The sequence below is a fragment of the Strongylocentrotus purpuratus genome, unplaced genomic scaffold (assembly GCF_000002235.5).
Source record: "Strongylocentrotus purpuratus isolate Spur 01 unplaced genomic scaffold, Spur_5.0 spur5_scaffold_16, whole genome shotgun sequence".
Taxonomy (NCBI): Eukaryota; Metazoa; Echinodermata; class Echinoidea; order Camarodonta; family Strongylocentrotidae; genus Strongylocentrotus; species Strongylocentrotus purpuratus.
In genome coordinates, this window is record NW_022145601.1 from 19,366,644 (window position 1) to 19,388,389 (window position 21,746).

The window sequence follows — 21,746 nt, forward strand, 5'->3', positions numbered from 1 at the left end:
TTAAATTTAAATGAAGAGGGGGCGAGAGCGAGGGAAATATAATAGAGAGAGATTGAAAGAGAGGGAACAGGGATGTGAAAGAGGAAGAAAAAACATGGAAAGAAAAAGAAAGCTGGAAAAGTAAAGAAAAGAGAAGGTGGCAGAACAAAAGAGATGGGAAAGGGATGGAAATGGTGATGAGACAAGTATGCCTATATAATGGTTTTTACAAACAGGATCGGTGAAACATTGAGAGACCAGAAATATATTTTGGTAATAAACTACTAAGCCCAGATTTTCATGACCTGGTACTTCTTTTCTTTTTAAAACACTGATAATTGATATTATTTACGATGTAGTACATTTCTAAAAGAAGTATTTAACGTGACTTACCTGGAATAATAACGCATGGTGGAAAAGGTGAACTTGAAACACGAGATGAATCCTGCAACAGAAAGACGGAATTTAAAATCAGAAAAGGCCATTCAGGACAACTTGACACCGCTCCCGAGAATGAATGAGATTTTGATTTGATAAATATAGTGATTATGAGTGTAGACATGGACATGAATGTGTATAAAAAAAAAAACCCTGATGAAATTCTAAGGTCCTCGAATCTATTTAAACACATTATAGTGGAGGTACCACATGGAACCAAATTTCTGTCCATATATTATGACCAAACTCTCGTTAAAACATCAGATTTTTTCTTCTCTTAATAGAACAGCTATTCAAAAATGTTGAAGCCCAAACTCGTCAATTTGATTAGAATTCAAGTCACCTTTAATAACGCAAATTCAAACTGTCAAAAATATCTTCTCAAATATGAAAAGAAACTCTTCATTTTGAACAGATTTTCGGAAGTGTCCTTCGTATGAGTTTTCATATTAAAATGTGAATAGTTCTATATTCATTGTTTGATAAATACTTTTGAGAGTGTAAGTCCCAGATATTTGGTCATGAGGTGTCCTATATAGGCCTACTATAGGATACCGAATATCATGATATTATGAATATAATTTTATTCTTTGACAACAGATCGAGTATCATTTTATTCAATTTGATCGATCAAATCTCTGGTAGGCCTTGCAAGTTAATACAATCACCAAAATATACTAAAATCTGTAAAGTTTGGGACACAATAGGTTTGACTTGGCTCTGCAGCTGTACAAACATTTTTGCCAAACAGGAAAACCATCGTTGAGATCAATATGGACACTTTACTCTACTTGAACGTGGTTTCCCACGAGCTCGACGTGTACATGCATGGAGCTTTAATTGTCATACATTTGACATACATTTCAAAAGAAACACTTCCTGGTGTGAATTTTTTTAAACCCATAGTACATCCTAAAATTTGACTGGGAATGTTTCCCGTCTAACTTCGAGAATTTAAAGGAAGCGTGGCAAAAGTCTGTTGGTAAATTAATCACCCAAATTTAAGAAATATTGCTCCCTTTTGTTGTTTTGTCTTCTAGGTAGGAACTAGTACACATTTTTCTTTGTGACAAAAGAGCAATATTACACCATTTGCAGCGTAAGTGAAAGTCAGAATTAAAAGCTAACGTATTGTCATTAAAATAATATTAATACGAAACTAGCTCAACCATTTTCGCGCTTCAAGTTCATAAAAACACTCCACACACTACGTTTGTAGGACCGATATACACACTGTATAGTCTCATGTTTCAGGAAGTACATATTTGAATATAAGTATTTCCACTTGATCTAACATATAACATGCTACAGGTGAAATTGAATCTATTCCTTTTATTTTGGTTCAAGTTTTAAGTTATAAGCAATTAAAGGGTGAAAATGCACAACTACCAAACATTAAGATAAAAATGTTAATGCTTAAATTTTCTCATTAAATACGTATAATATATGGGCATATTTCGAGCATTTTATAGACATTGCATTCAAAATAATGATGTGATAAAGACTATTTGTATTTGTACATATCTGGCTTTGATACATGATAATTAATGATATCATATATATCCTGGCCTGGTTATAGTATCGTTATAATCATCAATCTGAACGAAGGTTCTAACAGTTTGTTTTTTAATTAAAATAATATATTCTTAATACCAACAAATAATAATCTAGGCATACATACACACAACAAATCTAGGCATACATATACATACATACAAATAAGGGGACCTGGAAAAGTAATTTATATTCTTATTGGCAAAAATGTAAATCGTTACTTTTTTGTATGACGGTTAGGAACAGAACTGAAGTAATAAAAACCCATATTTGAACTTGTGAAAAGTCCATTATACATATACTAAAAGAAATAATGGTTTATTCACTGTTTCTGTAAAGCTGCAGATAGTGAGACATAAGAACTTTTGTGAGCTGTCATGTCATATGTCCCTTCTACAAAAAAGAGTTATTAATTAGGTTACCTTTTGCAAAGTTAAAAAGTGAATGACTGAATTAGCAAACGCTTTAAACATACTTTTGAAAAGTTAAAGCTCATATATATCAAAGCTTCTCAACCGATGATAAATACAACTCTTCCGTATGATTTTTCAATTCATCTACTCCAGTTTTGTTTATTGTTCCTTCAATGATAACAACGCCAACCAAAAGAACAACAACAATATGATGATGATGGTGACAATAATAGTAACAATAACGATAACAATAACAATAATAATAATAGTAATTGTAATGGTAGTAATGATAATGAAAGTGATAATATGAATACTAGTATTGATAATCACAATAATATTAAACAATAGACATAACAAATAATAATGAAATCATGCAATTATTACTATGATCTTTTAGCAAAATTAACCTTATAAAAAACATTAACAATATTTCACATCCACACGGTATCTTTGCTGACGAAAATATATTACATTATAATTCCCATATTGTATTGTTCATACATCATCCTTAATAAACATGTATTCTTGCACCTGTAACCATCATCCAGGCCAGATGTGAACCATTAATGTCTGCAGGATAACTTCATAGGCTACTCCCTTGACATTGACAGAAATTAAATTCAATCTTACGAAATTGCACTACCATACCTCTTCATATTATAGTCCCTGTTCAGTGAAGACAAACAATGCCAAAAGACAGACTTTCTAAACTCACCGTTTGTTGACAGGGGCTCGTGCAAGTCAATGGCAAGCCACCCGATCCTCCAGATGTACACCAAGAAACAAAGACCGTAATTATAACCGCCCAAAGTGGATGATAAATTGGAATGATTTGTGGCATCTTTGCAAATATTATGTTCGCCTCTCAAATAGAAAAAAATTGACACGGCAGATATCTTACACCAGCGCTTGGTCTAACTCCTCATCGCTCAGTGTTGCTCACGAGCTGACTCTATATTGGTTGTGCGGTCTCATGTAGTTGACTTTCATCCTGGTCTAGTTGAGAAACCAGATCAGAACGGCATTATGGTTTCCAAGAATAACACTCTTTATACAACACCTAAGTGGATTCTTGTCATTTGATTGGAGGATTGTTGGTCACATGATATTCAATAGATCCATTGGGTCAGGAAAGAAAATCATTAAGGTAGCATATACCAGTACCCTTTAAAATACATGTATACGCTAAACATGACATTGTAAAAAAAAAAAAACAATTTTTCAACGACATTTCCAACAACTTAGATTTTGATTTTATTCTAAACAAATTGGATATCAATTATATTGGTTAATGACATCCAATTGATCACAACACGCTCATGCTTTAGTATACAATGAATGGTTATGAGTTCAATAGTGCGAATATTTTCATGAGTTGAAAGATTAACATTGTATACAACGAGGCGTCAGCCGAGTTGAATAGAATTAATGTTAATCTTTCAACGAATGAAAATATTTGCACTATTGAACGAATGAAAAACATTCATTATTTGTTTTATACAACATCGAAGAAGATCTAATACAACCTTAATCAACAAATGATGCTTTACTCCTTATATTAAAGGTATAGTATATCCCTTTTGCAGCCAACCTCAAATTCTGTAAAACTTTGCAGGAATTATGAAAATGTCATGTATGTCCTATCTGTGAAATTTAAACGTTAGCAGTATCCTCATATTCAAATTATGCAAGGAAACCCGAAAGAAAAAAAAACGGCGCGATTTATGGAAAATCCTGAATCCGCCACTGGGTCAACCCCCCCCCCCCCCCCCCTCCCTCTCGGCAAAAAGCTAGATTCGCCCCTGGGATTTCCTCAATTCAACTGAGAGCTAGCTCGGCTTACTTAACGACCACTTTAGCTCATTACAGATGGGGAGACTACTTCTTCAATAGAATCAAGGCCCACAGTCCTAATTGCAGCTCATAATTGAATTACTAAAACGAAGAATATGATTAACATGTAATATGATCATGATGATGACCGACTTAATTATACTAGGAGTAATTGGAGTCGAATAGCATGCGGAGAAAAATGTAATTGAAATAAAAAGAGAGAAAGATAGATAAAGGGGAAGGCAAAACGAAAGTATGATTATAATCGATCCTTTCCACTTTCGATGACCTTGTTATTCGCATTCATTTGATATCACTGCCCTCTCAATCACTGGCGTACTGAAGGGCAGGCTCGTAGCCAGAGTTTGATGTCGGGGGGGGGGGGGGGGGGGCACATACGTGTAATCGATCGAGGTAAAAAAAAAGGGGTCTAAAAAATTTCAACCGATCTCTCTCCCCCCCCCCCCCCCCCCGTGGCTACGTGCCTGCTGAAGGGAGGGGGGGGGGGAAGTTGCCCCCAAATAAAATTCAGCGGTGGTTTATTTCTTATTCGATACCAGTGATTTACAAAAGTTGCTGAAATTACATGGTTTTCCGGGGTTTACCCTACATGGGCGAAACACAGGTGGCAGCATCACCAAACACTAAATATGTGTAGAATGTACTAAGACACACCTCCATACAACATTTGAAAGAAATCCGTCATATTAAGAAATGGGGCAGTTAGAGCGCATAAAAGACATATGACCTTTGACCATATAAAAGACGGAACAATGAGGGCAGCATCACCAAAATCTATAGGCTTATAGATTATACCAAGATACACCTTTGTTCAAAATTTGAACGACATCCCTTGAGAAATGTGGCCTATAGAGCGCACCGTCCAAACCATCCACAAAATATGACCTTTTACCCTATATAGAAGACGGAACACTGGGGGCAGCATCACTTTTTTTTTCTTCTTTTTTTTCTTCCCCCTTCTGTTTAACTTGCATTTGTATTTCTTTTGTATTATATTTATTTTGTTTAAATTTGTATTTTTTTTTCCTTTACATTTACTTATTTTATTATGTATTTGTTCTTGTTTAATTTTTGTGTTTTATCTGTTTACGCATATGTATTTTAATGTACAATGTACGGACATGCTGAAAAACAGCTATGCTAAGCTGAAAGCATGTTTTTTAATCACCGTATTTAAATAAATAAAATAAATAAATAAATAAATAAAAATAAAAAGTTATAGGTGTTGAGATTATACCACGATACACCTCCATTCAAAATATGCGGAAAGAAATCTGTCAAGCAATGTGGCAGTTAGAGCGCACACAAGAATATGACGCGGCAGACGCGGCGGCGTAACGCTGCTGAATCCAAAGTACCCCACCGGCATACTGCTGGGGATACAATAATAGGCAAATAGCGCCGTCTATCAAGAAATTCTATTCCGAGGCGCACTTATTATTACCCCGGGCACCCCGGCTTAAGCCTAGCTACCATTACAGCGCTCCAGCGTTTTAGGAATTAATTCCTGCCAGGTTCCCATTTACCTCATCTGGGTCGAGTGTGGCAAATGAAGATTAATGCCTTGCCAAAGGAAATTAGTGCCGTGTCGGGGATCGAACCACGACCTGTGAATTTCAAGTCAAGTGCTTAAACCATTCGACTACGCCACTTCTGACATGACTCTAGTATTATGAGATATGGAGATATTTTGATGCATATTACACTGTATGTCATCATTTACAAAATTAAAAAAGCTGCAGTTTTGCCGCGTCATAACTGAACACATTTTATGGGTGTTTGGAGAAAAAGTCAGATGTACTACTTTTTACTTCACATTATTTTGCAGTTTTGTATTCGATTGTTCCCGGCATCACACAAAGCTGGCTAGTAGTGTACACAAATAGAGATGTCCTTGCTTTGAGGGGTCATCAGAGCGAACAAATGAAAAGTCAAAGGCTATCAACTATGCACGTAGTAACAAATACAATTAATAAATCAAATTTCTGAAGGATGAACGAGCCTTAAAACCTGACCTTACTCTTTTCCTTATGATTGTTCTCTCATGCAGTTATTATTATTAATGAATAGCATTGACCATTGAAACAAATAGTGACCCACAATGCTTGTTACACTGTAGTGCTTTTTTTTTTTGGAATACAATTGGCTGCGTTGGACTTTTTATAAAAATGAAAATAAAAAGAAATTAGCTCTATAGATCTGTTACACCGATCACACACTGTGCACAACTCAGTCTCTCAAACTTGGTGGTATCAGGTTCAGTTCTTACTCAAAGAATTCTGAATTGCTGTGAAACTTTCCATCATCATTCATTAGGCAAGATGCAGCGTGTTCTTGTAATATTGATCATTTCTATGATTCTTGTGGCTGGTGTTCTAGATGGAGCAGGTAAGATTTTGATCGTTCATAACATTTCTAATTATTGTTATTTAGTACAGTCATCAAATTCCCTGAGAATTTCCACTTTCTTGGACTTATAATGTAATCTTCAATTCACATACAAGTCTTCAGACAGGAGTTTCTTTGTATTCTTTTCCCAATAATTATGCTTTAATATTAAAAGTATCCTTGCAACAAAAATAACACCAAAAGGTTTCAACCAATGTTTTCATTAGGGACCACACCTCAAGGCCGAGACTTGAAACCATACGGCCAAGACCAAGGTATTAATGAACAAGCATGGGGATGATGGAACATACAAAGAAGGATTTTCACACACATATTCGTAATTCTTCAATCAGTTACGTCATACTTCTATTGGCTAGTTTGATATTTACCAATGATCCTTATTATACAGTCCTTCATATTCACCATACAATAAATCTGAAATCAGCAGCACCAATGTATATTAGTAAAGGCTCTCTGGACTCTCATACAAGAGGACCCTGGGTTTAATTCTTGCTCGGTTTCTTACATCCCAGGACAAGATGTTTGGCCCACATACAAATGGGTACATGGCTGCCAATGATGGGATAATAATAATAGGAAGGAGAAGCAGTATTAATAATTTGGCTACCCTGGGTAAATAAGTCCAGTTTGTATTGATTCTTCGTGATTTTTATAATTTCTTTACTTTTTTGGTGCTTCACTTTCTAGAAGGGGAAAAGCATATCACAATTCGTCGTCGTCGTATATCAGGAGGCCTTGTGAGAGAAATGAGAGACGTGGCTAGGGTAAGATCACATTTACTCATTTATCTCAATGACAGCTGTGTACAATATAGCTACAAGGGGGAACAAGGGGAAGGGGCACATCCCTCCCAATTGAGAAGTGAAAAATTAAAAAATAAAGATAAAACTGGAAGAAAAAAAGGGGGTCAAGGGAAAAGCAAAGGGTAAGAAATGAAGATACCTGCACACGACTCCCCCTAATCAGTAACGTCATAAATTTATATTTCAATTTCCATATGGAACGGCAATGCACTGCCCTTCCCCCAACCCACCCCCTCCATCGTTGCAGGGCCCCCTTAATGGTTGGACTCTTGCTGCGCCACTGTGCAATGTATTCATTTTATTAACACCATCTTTAATATTTAAAAAAAACTGAAAATTAGTGCACCCCCATTCCTATGTATATTTTACAAGGTGACCATTTACGAAAACTGAAAATTAATACAGCTTCGTTTCCTATATGCATGTTGTAGTTTACAATGTTAACAATTTACAACGAAAAAATGATAATTGAGGAAGCTGCATATCTTATAAGTGTATAGATTTCACAAGGTGCCGAATGTAAATAATAAAAAAAAATAATGCATACTATATTTCCCAGGTTAATCTAACTCTTTTGCTCATAAGTTTTGTATATTCCAATAGATCAATCAATTTTAGATTTCTATTTAAAAAAAACCCTGAAATATATGAGAGCAGAATTGATGTCATCTCTCTACAGCAATTCGTATTTCTTTAAATAATGTATTTTAAACTTGACGGCCCTCTGACGCCTTCAGTCGACTTACTTATTCAAAACTTGATTGACGATACCCTGTAGTGTTGAACTGAGGAATCTATTTCATATTGTCTTTGTGCTCGTTATAGGGTGCCTAAGCGAAATGTTATGGCATTAAAAGACGTGTTAGCACAAAAGGCGAAATAGTCGGTGATTTTTGTGAATTAAGAATTCATTTTTGACATACCTGAATGAAATATATATATTTACCAGCTCCATATCCTAAAGATGTGCTTCTACCTCTTTGTGATAAAATTCTGATTTTGAAAAATCCTGCATTTTGCGTTCTGGATGCTTGTTTATGTCCCACTACCCGTGACACCGAATTTAAAACCTATATTCTTTGATTTCTGTTAGGAAATGTCATCCCTGAAAGTGAAGAAGGAAGAGAACAACCAGCTCACGGAGGAGGCTTTGGGTGAAAAATAAAGGCCACGCCATCAGACGACCTGGGTGTAGCTTTCAAAATAGTAATAATAATATAATAATAATAACAATGACTTCTATATAGCGAAAGTATCAGCCTTCTATAGCATTCACTTGGCCAGCTCAAAGATGAATTCATAATCTGAAAAAATCTTTTGATGAACTGCTCGTGGTATATACAATTAAAACAATATGGATCTGCCCCAGAGTACAATATTAATTTGTTGATGCCTTATAATCCTCCCAGACGCTTAAGATCATCCGATTCTCAATTGCTTGTTGTTCCGAAAACTAAGAAATCATGGGGGGGGGGGATCGGTCATTTGCACACGCTGGACCTCACGTATGGAATCAATTGCCGCAACATATTTGTTATATTTCAATTGTAGATTGCTTTAAACATGCCCTCAAAACTCATTTATTCAAAGCGACTTTCCCAGAAGATTTAGATTTACTTTCACATTGTCGTTGTTCATTTTTGTGTGTATTTTTGTGTACTTATAGTTTTTCTTCTTCATGCGCCACATTAGTCATGTGGAATTGGCGCATTACAAATACTCTATATTTATATTTTATTTTATTTTATTTAATATTGAATAGTTCAAGAAGGAAGTTTGCAGTGTTCAGTTAACAAATTAACCATGTTAATCATGGATCACATTTACCGTGTTAAATCGCGTAACAATTTGTATCTCCTTATAATATGATGGTTTAGTATTTTAAAGTATTGGTTAATGCATTAAAAAAAAAATTGTATAATTCAGCTTAGGCCGTGAGACAGATTTTATCAACAATTACAATTATGATACCATTGAATACATATTCATTCATTTGATTTGCAAACATTGCAACAGCTTTAACTATTAAAAAATATTTAAAAAACTTTTTTGCCATCTCTCATGTAACTGGTCCTGAACCCAATCCTCTATCTCCGATACGCTGTAACGGTTCGGAATTTCAAAAGAATAATGAGGCTTTTTACGACTCACATTCGAAGAGGAAGACCACAGGAAATATTTTTTCTTTGACATGTTAAGGCTTAAATGAACAAGAAATTACGTATCTGAGGAAAAACAAAATCTACTTTAGATGTAACTTGATCAGATATGAGTTAATGCTTGTGAAGCAAACAAATTAAAAACATATAATTCAAAACTTGTCTTTAGACACATTAATTCAAAATTGCTTTTGTTGATTCACTTATTCTGTTAACATTGATGTACATGTCTATTTCATAATTATTTATTGTAATTTGTAGGTTTATTTGTAAGTTTTGTTTTGTTTAATGTGTAATTGTTTATCGTTGTAATTTGTTTGTTATAGCGCTTAGATAAATCGTTGGTAAGCGCTTTATAAGCACCATCGTTAATATTATTATTAAACTGAATTTATTCTGAAAATAAGAAATCAAAAATGATAAAAAAAAACTCACCTCATCTTTGTGTTTTAATATCTTGTCTATTTCCTTGCATCGAATGTACCATCGAGCTCCAAGTGTGCTGCTAGCATGTTTTGAAACTATGCGTTAAGAATGGATTAACAAGACTTGTTTGAGTACAGATGAATGAAGTCAGTTTGATCCTGTTAGACACAGGGTGACAGGGATTAGTAAAACATTGCATCTACTTGGCTCTATGTCATTCTATACTATGCATTAAGCATACGATCCAAACAGCTTTATTTATTTCATCTTTATTGCAGAAACCATGATGTTTAAAAAACATAGAGAGGGAGAGAGAGAGAGAGAGAGAGAGAGAGAGGGAGAGAAAGAGAGAGAGAGAGAGAGAGAGAGAGAGAGAAAAAAAGAGAGAGAGAGAGAAGAAGAGAGAGAGAGAGAGAGAGAGAGGGATGAGAAATTACAAAAATATTTATTATTATTTTTTATTTGGCATTTCAAACATACAATAGAATTAAGGTACAATAGAATGGCACATAGGATACAAAGTATGAAAGAATAAAACTGGCTTCCCCTGCATGCTGCACCTCTCGAAGTTGCCAGGAAGAAAAAAGGGAATGTGAAATTCCTATAACCCCTAAATCTTCTGTGTGCCCATGCCTTGAGCCATAATGCATGGCCGTACAGAGGATTTTTTTATGTTGGGGACCGGGATAAATGCAATGAATTATTGATAACTTATTGTATTTTGTTTATATCTTTTTTTATTTGTGGGAATTACTGCCCCCTACCCCTAGCCCCCACTGCGTACAGTCATGGTTCAGTGACAAAGCAATGGCCTCGTAACTATATTAGTGCTCTTTGTGGGGCATTAATCCTCATTACTGTCATTTATGACTTACGATTGGCGTAGGTCCCCTATAGTTGATAAGTAGCGCGCATACACATGCGTTAGCAGTCACGCAAAAGAAACACTGGCAAATTATTATTCAATAAAATCTGAGAATATATACTATTATCTACATCTATTAGGAATAAATCATTGTCAAAATAATTCCATAAATTGGGGTTAAAAAAAAAAATATTCCAACTTTATGAGCAACAGTATAATAGTTATTTATTCCATTATATGTCAAATTGTTTGGGTGCAATACATGATATACCCTCCATCAGCATAATTCATTTTTCATAGGGGTCTGGCACTGCCACTGACATTTTACACAAAAAAGAATATATATAGATCTAGGCCTATGTTTATAGGCAATAGTAAAAAAAAAAAAAAAAAAAAAAAAAAACACTAGATAATTGATACACGTCTGTAAAAAAAAAAAAAAAAAACACATCCTAAACATCCATAAAGGACCATAGCAATCGGGGCCCGTTCCTAGAAACCGTCATTAATTAGTCTAACTTCTTTACTATCCCATCGAAACATCTATAACACAGCCTAATTGTACAGAATAAACCGGGAACAAATCGGAGCGAGCTGATTTTTTGGCTTGTCATAATGCGCAACTTCCTAGGCTACGTGTATTTAAAGTAAAGCCTCAGAAATGAATACCACCACAAAATTGCTTCAAATTGACTAGCCGTGGTACGTAATTTTTAAATATTTATTTCAAAAATATATATATATTTATATACACACTGTAAACACAGTTTTTGAAAAATAATAATGTCTTGTTGTGCTTTTTAAAGTTATGATGAAAAGAGCAGCTGTTTAGATGTGTAGTCCCGTATGCTATCCTTTATGTAATGTTTCTACCGAAAAGACTGAACTGCTAGTCTATGGCTATGGCTGTTCTGGTTCTGGTTTTAGTCCGACAAAGCGGTATCCCGCATCGCTATGGGTTAAAAGACGTGAATTACCTATGGTGACGCCCAGTCAGTCTAAAGACGTGTAGACTAGAGGGTACATATGGAACTCTAAAGCACATAAAATCACTCCCCTCACTAGGGAGGCCAATGCCCGGGCGTAAGGCTTCTAGTACTACACCTACGATTTGTGCGCTCGTCGCCCACTTCAAAAAATTAGCAAAGGGAAAAAAATGATGTAAAAATAAAAATTGAAGAAAATATGAAAAGAAAATACAATTATACATTTCACAACATACCTATAATCACGGATCTGTAACAGTCTTTCACCATTTGTTGACAATCTTGCAGATTTTGACGTTTTTTAATCCAATAATTGTGGTTGCAGACGACCTTGACGCACTCGCACCACCGACTAAGAAAATCCTAGAGGGCGTAGAGGTTTGCTCACTAAAAACCTTCTCATTGGCAGAAGGTAGACCCTAAAAATATGGGATCCGTTTTGAGTAAAGAACTTTTGATAGAGATCAACATTTTAGATGTTCACAATTGCCACTTCTAACAACTAGAAAATATAAAGAAAAAAGATTATATCTTTTTAAATACAGATTTTTACAAACTGAACATTCGAAAGTAGATAGAGTACGATGTTTCTGTCAATCTTGCGTTGGTTTGAGCCCTATAGCTACATCCATCTCAAAATGAGAAGGAAAACAGTGAACAGTGACGTCATTGTTCGCGCCAAAAATAAAGGGTATTGCGACATAATCTGAGCTCCGGTCAGATCGTGCCCAAAGCCTAGTCTTATTTATAGACCCTAGTACCTTATTCTCACAGCACTAGATACGAGTGTCGTGCAGTAATGTATGAGAAGTGTTAAAAAAGATATTTCAGTAAAAAAAAAAGTCTACGTGAGCAGTCTATACTCCAATTGAGAATTGAAATGAAAGCCATGATTTGAAGGTGTGTATTGTATGATACATGGTTAGTGAGTGTGTATGTTACGTATAGCGAAAGGGAGAGAGAGAGAGAGTGAGAGAAATATTAGTACACGTACGTTGCATGCATGGATGTGCGCTATGATTGTGTTCGCTGCAAGATGGATTTTAATTGGACCTCGTAACTTCTCGACCGTTGATAATAAGGAATACTCATGAGGAAATCAAATTGTTGGAATACACATCTAAGGTAAATATCAATGAATTATATATATTTCTTTCCTTTTTTGAACCATCGTCTTCGGCTCGTAGTAGTAGAAGATGTAATCGTTCGCACATTGATGGCTGGACTTCAGCCTGCATCGGGGCTTGCCTGTGTCGGTGGAGGGATCAACTAAGAAGAAGAAGGTGTGTACGTGTGCGACCGATTCAAGGCTAGCCGCTGTTGAGTGATTGCACTTTCGCGCGAAGTTTTAAACTTCATCATGAACTTTGTCCCTCGGGCCTGTCTAATTATGAACGTAACTTTGCGACATGAAATATAATTGTTTCAAGGCTCTTACGTACGGAAAGGCGTAGAAGGAAATGGCTACAAACCAGCTGGATATCTCCTATTTGATGGAACCTATGGAGTCGGCAGATGGGTGGATTTTCTTAGTGAAAGTAAATGCTTTCTTTTAATCTTAGTTTTAGTATAAACAAATTAGTAATTAAAAAGTTAGATTTGGGCATTGGCCTCCCTACCCTCACACAGGGTCAAAATTTAGTTCAAACAATTGTCATGAGAGACACCACACCACAATATCCTTGTTTAGTTGCTGAAAAGGCTTTTGACGAGTACCAGCATAGACGTAGACGTGTCACTTGGGTTCAAACTGTAGTAAAAAATGTAGTAATGTAATCGTCTTCGTCTTCTTCTTGTTCTCCCTATGCTTTTGTCGGAGATCAGCAACAGGGTGTTGCAAGTATATCATTAATCATTGATTTAATGACATTAATGTAACCTGTTTTTTCTTGATTTTTTCTTTCCATTTTCAGAGTCCTGTCGAAGAGTACATAAACAGTAGACTATTGCATGACCAGACAAGAAGTGAAGATGAAAAGAGGGAAGGATAGAAGAGGGGATAATATGCAAGAGGTTGATAACAGACCAACCCATATGAAAGAGGATACAGACATTCCAACTGATCGAAAAGGACAGGATTCTGAACATGATAAGAACCATGCGGGGTGTAGTAACCTTGGACGGGATCGAAACAGTATCTTACTGCTTCTGCTGCTTTATGTCCTGCAAGGGATACCCCTTGGTCTTGCTGGGAGCATCCCGCTCCTCCTGCAGAGCCGCAACATCAGCTACAAGCAACAGGCCATCTTTAGCTTCGTTTACTGGCCGTTCAGCATCAAACTCCTTTGGGCGCCCATCGTCGATTCGGTGTTCGTGTCGCGGATCGGCAGGCGCAAGTCATGGCTGATTCCGTGTCAGTACCTGATTGGTCTCTTCATGATGATACTGTCGGGTCAGGTCACGAGTCTCCTGGGTGACGACGGGCAAGATCCGAACATCCTTTTGCTGACTAGCCTCTTCTTCATGCTCAACTTCCTGGCAGCGACGCAGGACATCGCTGTGGATGGCTGGGCCCTCACCATGTTATCTAAGAGTAATGTAGGATATGCATCAACATGCAATACCGTTGGTCAGACGGCAGGCTTCTTTATTGGAAATGTTATCTTCATTGCACTAGAGTCGGCTCATTTCTGTAATACTTATTTACGATGGGAGCCTCAAGAGCAGGGAATTGTAACGTTAAAAGGTTGGTTTCTTTCACCTCTTTATAAAATATGGTTTTATTTTCCTTATGCATGTCTAATATCCTCATTTTATACCCACCTTTAATATATGTCAGGATGGATAGCTTAGATTTTTACATTCAGTCATGATATCATATGAAAAACTTTGAAAAAGTCCATTCTCACGAAATGCGTATGTCACTAATCCAAAACACTGAATTAAGAAGCATCCAAATATTTGTTAGTGCATAGAGTTACAAATAGTAGGACAACAAAATTGAATTGGTAGACTATTTATCTGAAAATGATACTGGTTTAGTCATACAACTTCAAAGCATTTGATGCATTTGGATTTTTGACTTAATTTTGTGTAAAATACTTCCAAGATATTACTCAAATTATGTAATTACTATGATCTGAAGTATACCGGTATAGGATTCCTGTCAATTTTAACACACTTTGCATTCAAATGCATCTATTATGCACTTGAATTTTGTCTTAGGAATCCAAGACCATGCAAATGTCAGAGTTAATTTAGTAATTTGTCATTCAAGTTAGTCAATGGTCAATCAATTTCAACACTATTCCAATAATTTTTGCTGCCGAATAATCAAATTTGTCTGTGCGTAATAAATTTCAAGAGAGTTTCATGTAAATACATCGCAAAGACAAGACCTTTTAAAATGAACGAGTAACAACTATGAATGACACATGTAATTGTACATTGGCAGCCGAGAATGATTACCTTAATTTAACTTTGATGAAATTGAAAGCGAAATTATGAATTGATCGGACAAATATTGAAAATAAATGACCAAAGTAGAAATTGACTTTGGGATGTGCAAGATTGGGAAGTTTTGGGACAAAAAGAATGAACTAAATGAAACAGTGTTAAAATAGACAGGAATACCTATATAAGTCTCATTCCCAGGGTTAATTGGATATTTGGAGGATTATTTTCTAATTATTTTCAGATATATAATTCTCATTCATATTATACAATGTACTTATTTCATGATATTTTTTTTGTTTGTCTACGGATGTGTGATTTTGTAAGCACAATACTAGTAGTAATCTTTGTTTCTAGCATCCCTAAATATTCGATATTATCATTATTTATATTAATCATTCTTTTTCTTTCTTCTTTTTGTCTAGAATTTTTATTCTTTTGGGGTATCGTCTTTTTCATCACAACCACCATCATTGGCTTGTTGAAGCATGAGGAGGATAGCCATGGCGACCATGAGATGGGTGTGGTCTCAGCGTATAAACAATTCTCCCAAATCTTACGCCTTCCCATTATCAAGAAATTTCTTGTCATTGTCATCACTTCTAAGGTAAAGAATACATAACTTTTTTTTTCTCTTCTGAGCATCGTTACCATATGTATAAACTCCTCAAAAAAAGTTCTGCCAGTCCATATTGAACCTTGTTTTAAGTTGGTATCATTGGAAAGCCTGTTTATTTCCCTTTAAAACGAAGCTCAGTTTTTAATGATTATATAATCATGGAATGTGCGGTACATCTAAATATGGTCAAAAGTCAAAGATAAAATGTTGTGAAAAAGCATTGTTATTGGCAACAGTGAATTCTTCATTTGTTTTGAGGATGTTTGTGTTTTGAATGATGTTGAGATGGTCACTCAACTCTCTATTCGTCACGCTCTATTTCTTGTCTGTCTGTGTGTGTGTGTGTGTGTGTGTGTGTGTGTGTCTCTCTCTCTCTCTGTATCTCTCTCTTCTATCTATCTCTTCTCTCTCCCCTCCCTCTCTTCTCTCTCTCATCTCTCTTCTCTTCTCTCTCTCTCTCTCTCTCTCTCCCCCTCCCTCTCTCTCTCTCTCTCTCCCTCTCTCTCTATATATCTCTCTCTCTCTCTCTCTCTCTCTCCCTCTCCCCCTCTCTCTCTCTCCCTCTCTCTCTCTCAATCTGCCCTAATTTTGTTCTCCTCACTCAGATGGGTTATGCAGCAGCTGATGCCATCACAGGTCTGAAGCTGATTGAGGCCGGGGTACCGCGGGAGGACATGGCCCTCCTTGCTGTCCCCCTAGTACCCCTCCAGATCATCCTTCCTTGGGTCATCAGCAAGTATACAGCCGGGTCAAGACCACTCAATATCTACCTCCAAGCTATGCCATGGAGGTGAGTTTCCACAGTGTTTTCACTATATTCAATGCATTCCAGAAAAAACAAAACCAAGAATTATTGATGTTTTATCATAACTTAATCACAATTATAATTAATAAATGACACATATTTGTAAAGCTTAGATCCTCCTCTTCATTTGATGCAACTCATATGATGCATATGTCGGGCAAATGGTGTCATTTATTGATTATAATTGTGATTATGTTATGATAAAATGTCGATAATTTCTTCTTTTTTTCTTTCTGGGACACACTGTAATATTCATATATATTGTGGCATATCCAGGGGTCTGTCAAATGAGGGGGTGGCATTATTCCTGGCATTTGCTGAAAAGCAAAGGATAAAAGATGAAAGAAATGTCATCGGGTTTTTCCGCTTCTTTTTTTCTCGTAAATAAGCCACTTCAGAGATGGTACATGCACAAATGACCCCAACATTTTAGAATGATAGCTGCCAAAGTGATGGAGGCACTGCATGAATACCTTTTGTTTGCTCTCTTGGAAAGAATACTTCCACCTGTTTATTGTCTGTGCATAATTGAATAATGATGAATTAATTTTCACGAACACATTTCCAGCATTCGTGTTGATATGCGCAGATAGTGTCCCAGAAGTGGCTTATTCTTTTACAAGCAAGAAACTCAAGTGTTGAAGAGAAGGTTGAGTTCTGGAAAGAGGTGAAAAATAATCTATGAGCATTATCATTGTATTATGCAAGTGTGGAAGAACATCAGATGAAACATGTTCCCTGAAAAGCATGGCTCTTCAAATGCCTTAATATTTTAAAAATGGCATGTGTTACATCATACAAGTCGGGACAGACTTTTATGCAACACGTTCGTGTAGTCCCATATACATCTTTCTGTATACAGTGCTTGTTACTTTACCAAGGCTGGGCCAAATTTCTTATCATTTTGATGACTCCAGAACCTTTAACAGTCCACATCAATACTTGTATGCTACATGATCAACATTTACTGATTGATTCCACACCGTTTCTTTCACAATGCAAGTTATCTTTAAAGGGGAGGGGCACTGGTTGTAATTAACATTATTTTTTTTCTGTTTCACTCTTTGCAGGTTGATTATGGGCATTGAATTTGCAGTGGTAGTTTGGATAACACCATCTTTCAGACTTGCGGATGGATCTTTCCCGACCTCTTATCTTGCTTTGCTTTTATTCAGTTATGCTGTACATCAGGTGTGTATTCACTTATTGGGCTTAGGTAGATATATATGAAGGAGACTGTTGTCAAATCTCAATCACAAGGCTTACCTGTTCAAAGCCATTTTGCTGTTATCCATGGGCCTGTTTCTCAAAACCGTCATAAGTCCAACTGCTTGGACATCCTTTTGAAACGTGCGTTATAGAATTAACAAGTACATCACGGATAGTGCCATGGACGGTCGGATACCGGACGGTTAAACGTTTGACCACAGCACTAGAATTAACGCACATTTCTATGGAATGTCCACGAAATTAGACTTATGGCGATTTCGAGAAACTGGCCCCTGACTACTATCTCCTTGACTACTGCTAATACTGCCAATTCTAATTGTATAAATTATACCCAGTTTTTCTCCCCCAAAATGCTGATTTGACTATGGATTACTAGTCCATGTGTCATGGACGATAGACGAAATGGGCTTGGCGAAATGATATTAAAGTGGTTTGGCAGTGTAAAAGCTGAATTAAGTTATGAAATGCACTATGTGCTGATAACAGCTGGTTGAGCTAAAGCTAGGGTCATCATTTCCATAGCTCAGTGGAAGGACATAGGAACGTTATATATCAAAATGTGTCATGCACTATCCAAGAACCGATTATTATCATTATGTGTTCAGATCCAGAAAGTGTTAAAGCCCATCTGTTCAAGTTTGGCCAGGAGGGATAAGACCTCTCTGGTTATCTCATCAAATCAGCTCTAAATTAAAATAAGAAAAAGAGGATCATAGAGGATCATAGGGGACCAACAGGTACCAATGAGGCATTGTTTGCTATATAGAGGACTCAAGTAGCTACAAGTAGTGCAGTGGGCTTTAACTTTACCATGCTCTCTCACAGGTTGCCCTCTACAGCATGTTTGTGTCCACGATGGCCTTCAACGCCCGCGTCTCGGACCCTCTCATGGGGGGTACCTACATGACCCTGCTCAACACCGTCTCCAATCTCGGGGGCAACTGGCCCGCCACGGTAGCGCTCTGGCTAGTTGACAGCCTCAGCTGGAAGTCGTGCCACGGGGGCACGGAGGAAGGGTTGGATTGTGACACGAAAGCAGAAGCAGAGGTAATCATTGATTTTTAATGATCCATTTGTAGATTGGTGCTTGTTTTTCTTCTTTACTATTAGGCCATGGAGTGTGTATTTTTATGGTGTTGTTTGTCTTTTGATATCAATAATGATTAAGATACATATATTTGCACTTTATTGATTTTTATCAAATAGTGTTTTAATTTGATCTTTTATCATTATTCATTCATTTCATTTCATTTATTTTATTATGAAATCAGCATTTAATTCAAGTGCCACCATGCTTCATGGACTTAATAAACTGTACCAATAAATAAAATTTTAGATCAACATAAGTGATCTTATTGAGCATAAGTGACTAGTTCAGAATTTCAGATTAGATTTGGCAATTCAAGAAGTTACCCTTTCACATGGTGAAAACAAAATTGTTATTTAATAGTTGGTTCATATATTACAAATGCCATGCCTTCTCACTTTTATTCTATGTCGATTTTAGTCTTGTTTTGTTCTATCTTCTCATTTTCCATGTTCAATTATTGTTCGCATGATGCCGTCTTTTAATGTTTTGTCATGTACTCCTAACTCTTACCTTATTGAATTGACTCCTCTCCTTTTTCCTGTCTTTTTCTTCTTCATCTCTTCATATTAATATTTTTTTTTTTTATCCTCTTTGTAACTTCTTCTTCTTCCTTTGCCACTCTCATTTAAAATCTCCAGGTCTGCACGAAAGCAGATGGGAAGTGCGTTACAGATGTCGACGGATACTACATTGAATCCGTCATCTGCGTTATAATTGGATTTGTGTGGTTAGGAATCTGCGCTCGTAAGATACGTAGGCTTCAAGAGCTCCCTCTAGACTCCTGGAGATTACCATCTTCGGGGTCGTCAAGAGACTGACTAGCACGGGCTCATCAGGTATGAGCCACCGTGGATCACATGGTTCGCGGTTCGAGTCCCACCGGGGCGTCAACGTCTTTTGGCAAGACATTAATCCACACTTGCCACTCTCCACCCAGGTGAGGTAAATGCCTGATTGGGTACTCGGTAGGAAGAAATTCCTGGAATGTTCGAGTGCTTTTTCATGGTAGCTCGGCTAAAGCCGGGGTAATAATATGATTGCAGGGCCCTCAGAGAGAACAGTATTAATACAGAAGAGGCTACCCAGGGTAAACAACACATATTATCATTATTATTAATTTGAGGAACTAATGATCGAGGTGTTATGAGATCTTAAAGGGAAAATCCACCTCAATAATTGTTGGTTTATTTATAGCGGAAAGAAAGTGAAACTGATCAGTGAAAGTCTGAAAAAATTCAAAAAGAATATGAAAAATGAATTATAAAGTTATGAATTATTTGAGTGGTAATCAATCAACCACAAGTTGTAAATTTTGTGAAACACCCTACCTCTGGAGGATCTCTCTCATTTTCCCTGGAAAAAAATGAATTACCGTTATGTCTGAACATATTATATCTACACAAACACTATAAATATGGTTACTATACATATGTTTTTTTACATATGTGCATAAGATAAAAATAGATCTAATACTTTATCAATAACCAAGTAACTGGAAATTGAAAGGTATTTGTAGTTTCCAATTTGCATTTGATTTATTTACTTTTATCAAGTCTTCCTCAAACATTCACTGATCTGTTTTTCTCATGTTTCCCCTATGATTTAATCCAACAAAATATAAAAGTGGACTTCCCCTTTAAGGCTCACTCACACGTGTTGTAGTAAACCACCTGAAAAAGATTGCCATGGCAAGTAGCAAAGCTAGTAAAAAAACAATAATGTACCAGTAAATTAAAATGCAAGTAGGGGGTCAGCAAATATTAGTTAGTTGTTTGTAGGAAAGGTCTCCAAGTGTATTCATTTAGATGCAGAAAATGTGAAGCACATTGAGTTTCATGTCAATTTAAGTTGCTGCAGCAGTGATTTTGGGGTGGTTCACTAAGCCACATTTGAATAAGGCCTTAAAGCTTATCTGTACTAGTTTATAGGAGAGATTAGACCATTCTGCAAGGTCACTGGACAGGTTGTTATCTCATCAACTCAGCTCTCAGTTAACATAAGAAAGAGGATCATGGGGGACCAATGGTCACCGATTAGGAATTGTTTTTTATATAGAGGGAGCAAGTAGCTACAAGTAGTACAGTGTGGCTTTAAAGTTACTGTTATATTTTTTTTACAGGTGATGACAAAATCTTCATCCAAACTGTTGGTGACATTAAAATTACTCATTAAAATATGTCAAATTAAATATTTTTCTAAAACAAAATAAATTTTGGTGGCAATTTTATTTTCTTCTCATTTAATTGTGTAAATAGAATTTACTTGGAAAATAAAGAGATGTAAAAGAGGCAGCATTCCACATTTTGTGGTTTGGCTGAAATTATACCAGATGCACGAGTAGAAAGGACAAGGATTTCAGCACACACTGCATCCATTTGTTGCATGATCATATGGCATTAGATGCCAGGAATTTGAAAAAGCAAAATTAAGCGTTAAAATCCTTAAGTTGGCAACACATTGAGAGGTTCAAAGTCATTGGTTTTCGATAAAGATTGGCCACTTTTCACAAAGTTTTTACCTATTGTATGTGTTTTGCAGAGATATCAGATTTTATTAGAATAGTGTAGCAATTAACAAAAGAAAAAAAATGATTGTTGCTAAATTGAAGAGTAACCTATGATAAATTTTGCCCTAAATAACAACTCCTGTCCTGAAAGGGTTTAGCATTTAATTAAATGCTTTAGCTGGAACATTGTAATAAACCTTTTCAAATATTTCAAGAT

The 21,746-nt window shown here is 36.2% G+C and overlaps 1 protein-coding gene across 1 annotated transcript; it reads left to right on the plus strand.

The window, feature by feature from the left end:
• The first annotated feature begins 11,500 nt into the window (after positions 1-11,500).
• LOC589856 (acetyl-coenzyme A transporter 1) lies at positions 11,501-19,966 on the plus strand. The gene is made up of 7 exons (XM_789487.5): positions 11,501-11,602; positions 13,800-14,572; positions 15,705-15,886; positions 16,504-16,688; positions 17,774-17,894; positions 18,759-18,980; positions 19,662-19,966. Exons 2-7 carry the CDS (start codon positions 13,837-13,839, stop codon positions 19,839-19,841), a joined length of 1,626 nt encoding a protein of 541 aa, XP_794580.3. The 5' UTR covers positions 11,501-11,602; positions 13,800-13,836; the 3' UTR covers positions 19,842-19,966.
• The last annotated feature ends 1,780 nt before the right edge of the window (positions 19,967-21,746 follow it).